Raw genomic sequence first — 929 nt, 5'->3', positions numbered from 1 at the left:
AGGCCCGATCATTCTGATATTCCAGCATGTTCAGCGAGGCCGAACACGCCGATGACAACGTGGAAGATGGAATTACGGCTGTTCAGCCGCTTAATGGGAGTAGATCTGCCAAGACGCCGCCACGCAGCCTGCTGCTTGTCCTACCAATGTTCATAGTCGCCAGTGTGACCGGAGGCTTTCTGGCGACTCGATATCTTAGCAGTTACAACAGCAGCACCTTCTCCAACTTCGAGTCCACAATGTCAGATACAACCAAGAACTATCTCAACAGCGGTGAAAACCGTACGAACAGCGATTTGGAAAACACTGCGACCGCCCACCCTCACTCACGCTACTACCAGCGAGGCGAGCGGTTCGACCGCAGCATTAGGCGCGATCGCGCCATCATGATCTGCATGAACGACGAGGTGCTGGCCATGGGGCTATCGCTCATTCGGGAGCTAAGGTGTCTGGGTAACGAGGAGCTGGTCCAGGTGTATCACTGCGGCCAGGACGAATTGTCCACCAAGTCGAAAGCTATTCTGTTCTCATCGGACAACCGTATCGAACTGGTCGACGTGTGCTCGGATTTAGTGGAGAAACAAGTTATTACCCAAGAAATGGCCAATGAATCCAAAAACTGGTGGATTAAACCGCTGGCAATGTACCACACGGACGTACGCCATGTGATACTGATGGACGTAGATGATATTATCGTCAAGGACCCGACTGTACTGCGAGAGCTGGACGGATATAAGCGAATGGGAACGCTGTTCTTTTACGACCGTGTGCTACCAGATTGCACGGAGTTTCTAAACGATGTTGACGACAAGGAGAAATACCTTCCCAGCCTTCTCCGAAATTTTAATTACGACAAGTTTAACATCTCGAGGGAGAGAAACCTCTCCAGAAGTGATGTGCTGCAATCATTCACCTACACAGGCACGAAC

At 51.0% G+C, this 929-nt stretch overlaps 1 protein-coding gene across 1 annotated transcript; it reads left to right on the top strand.

Moving 5' to 3' along the window:
- Positions 1-395: 395 nt before the first annotated feature.
- On the top strand, positions 396-795 carry PITG_22422 (uncharacterized protein; the record flags this gene model as incomplete). Its single annotated transcript, XM_002909778.1, has 2 exons — positions 396-643; positions 738-795. 2 exons carry the CDS (start codon positions 396-398, stop codon positions 793-795), a joined length of 306 nt encoding a protein of 101 aa, XP_002909824.1.
- Between the last annotated feature and the right edge of the window lie 134 nt (positions 796-929).

Source organism: Phytophthora infestans, genomic scaffold (assembly GCF_000142945.1).
Source record: "Phytophthora infestans T30-4 supercont1.3015 genomic scaffold, whole genome shotgun sequence".
In the NCBI taxonomy this organism is placed as follows: domain Eukaryota; phylum Oomycota; class Peronosporomycetes; order Peronosporales; family Peronosporaceae; genus Phytophthora; species Phytophthora infestans.
Note: the sequence above shows the minus strand (reverse complement) of the source record. Positions and strands in the feature narration are given on the sequence as shown.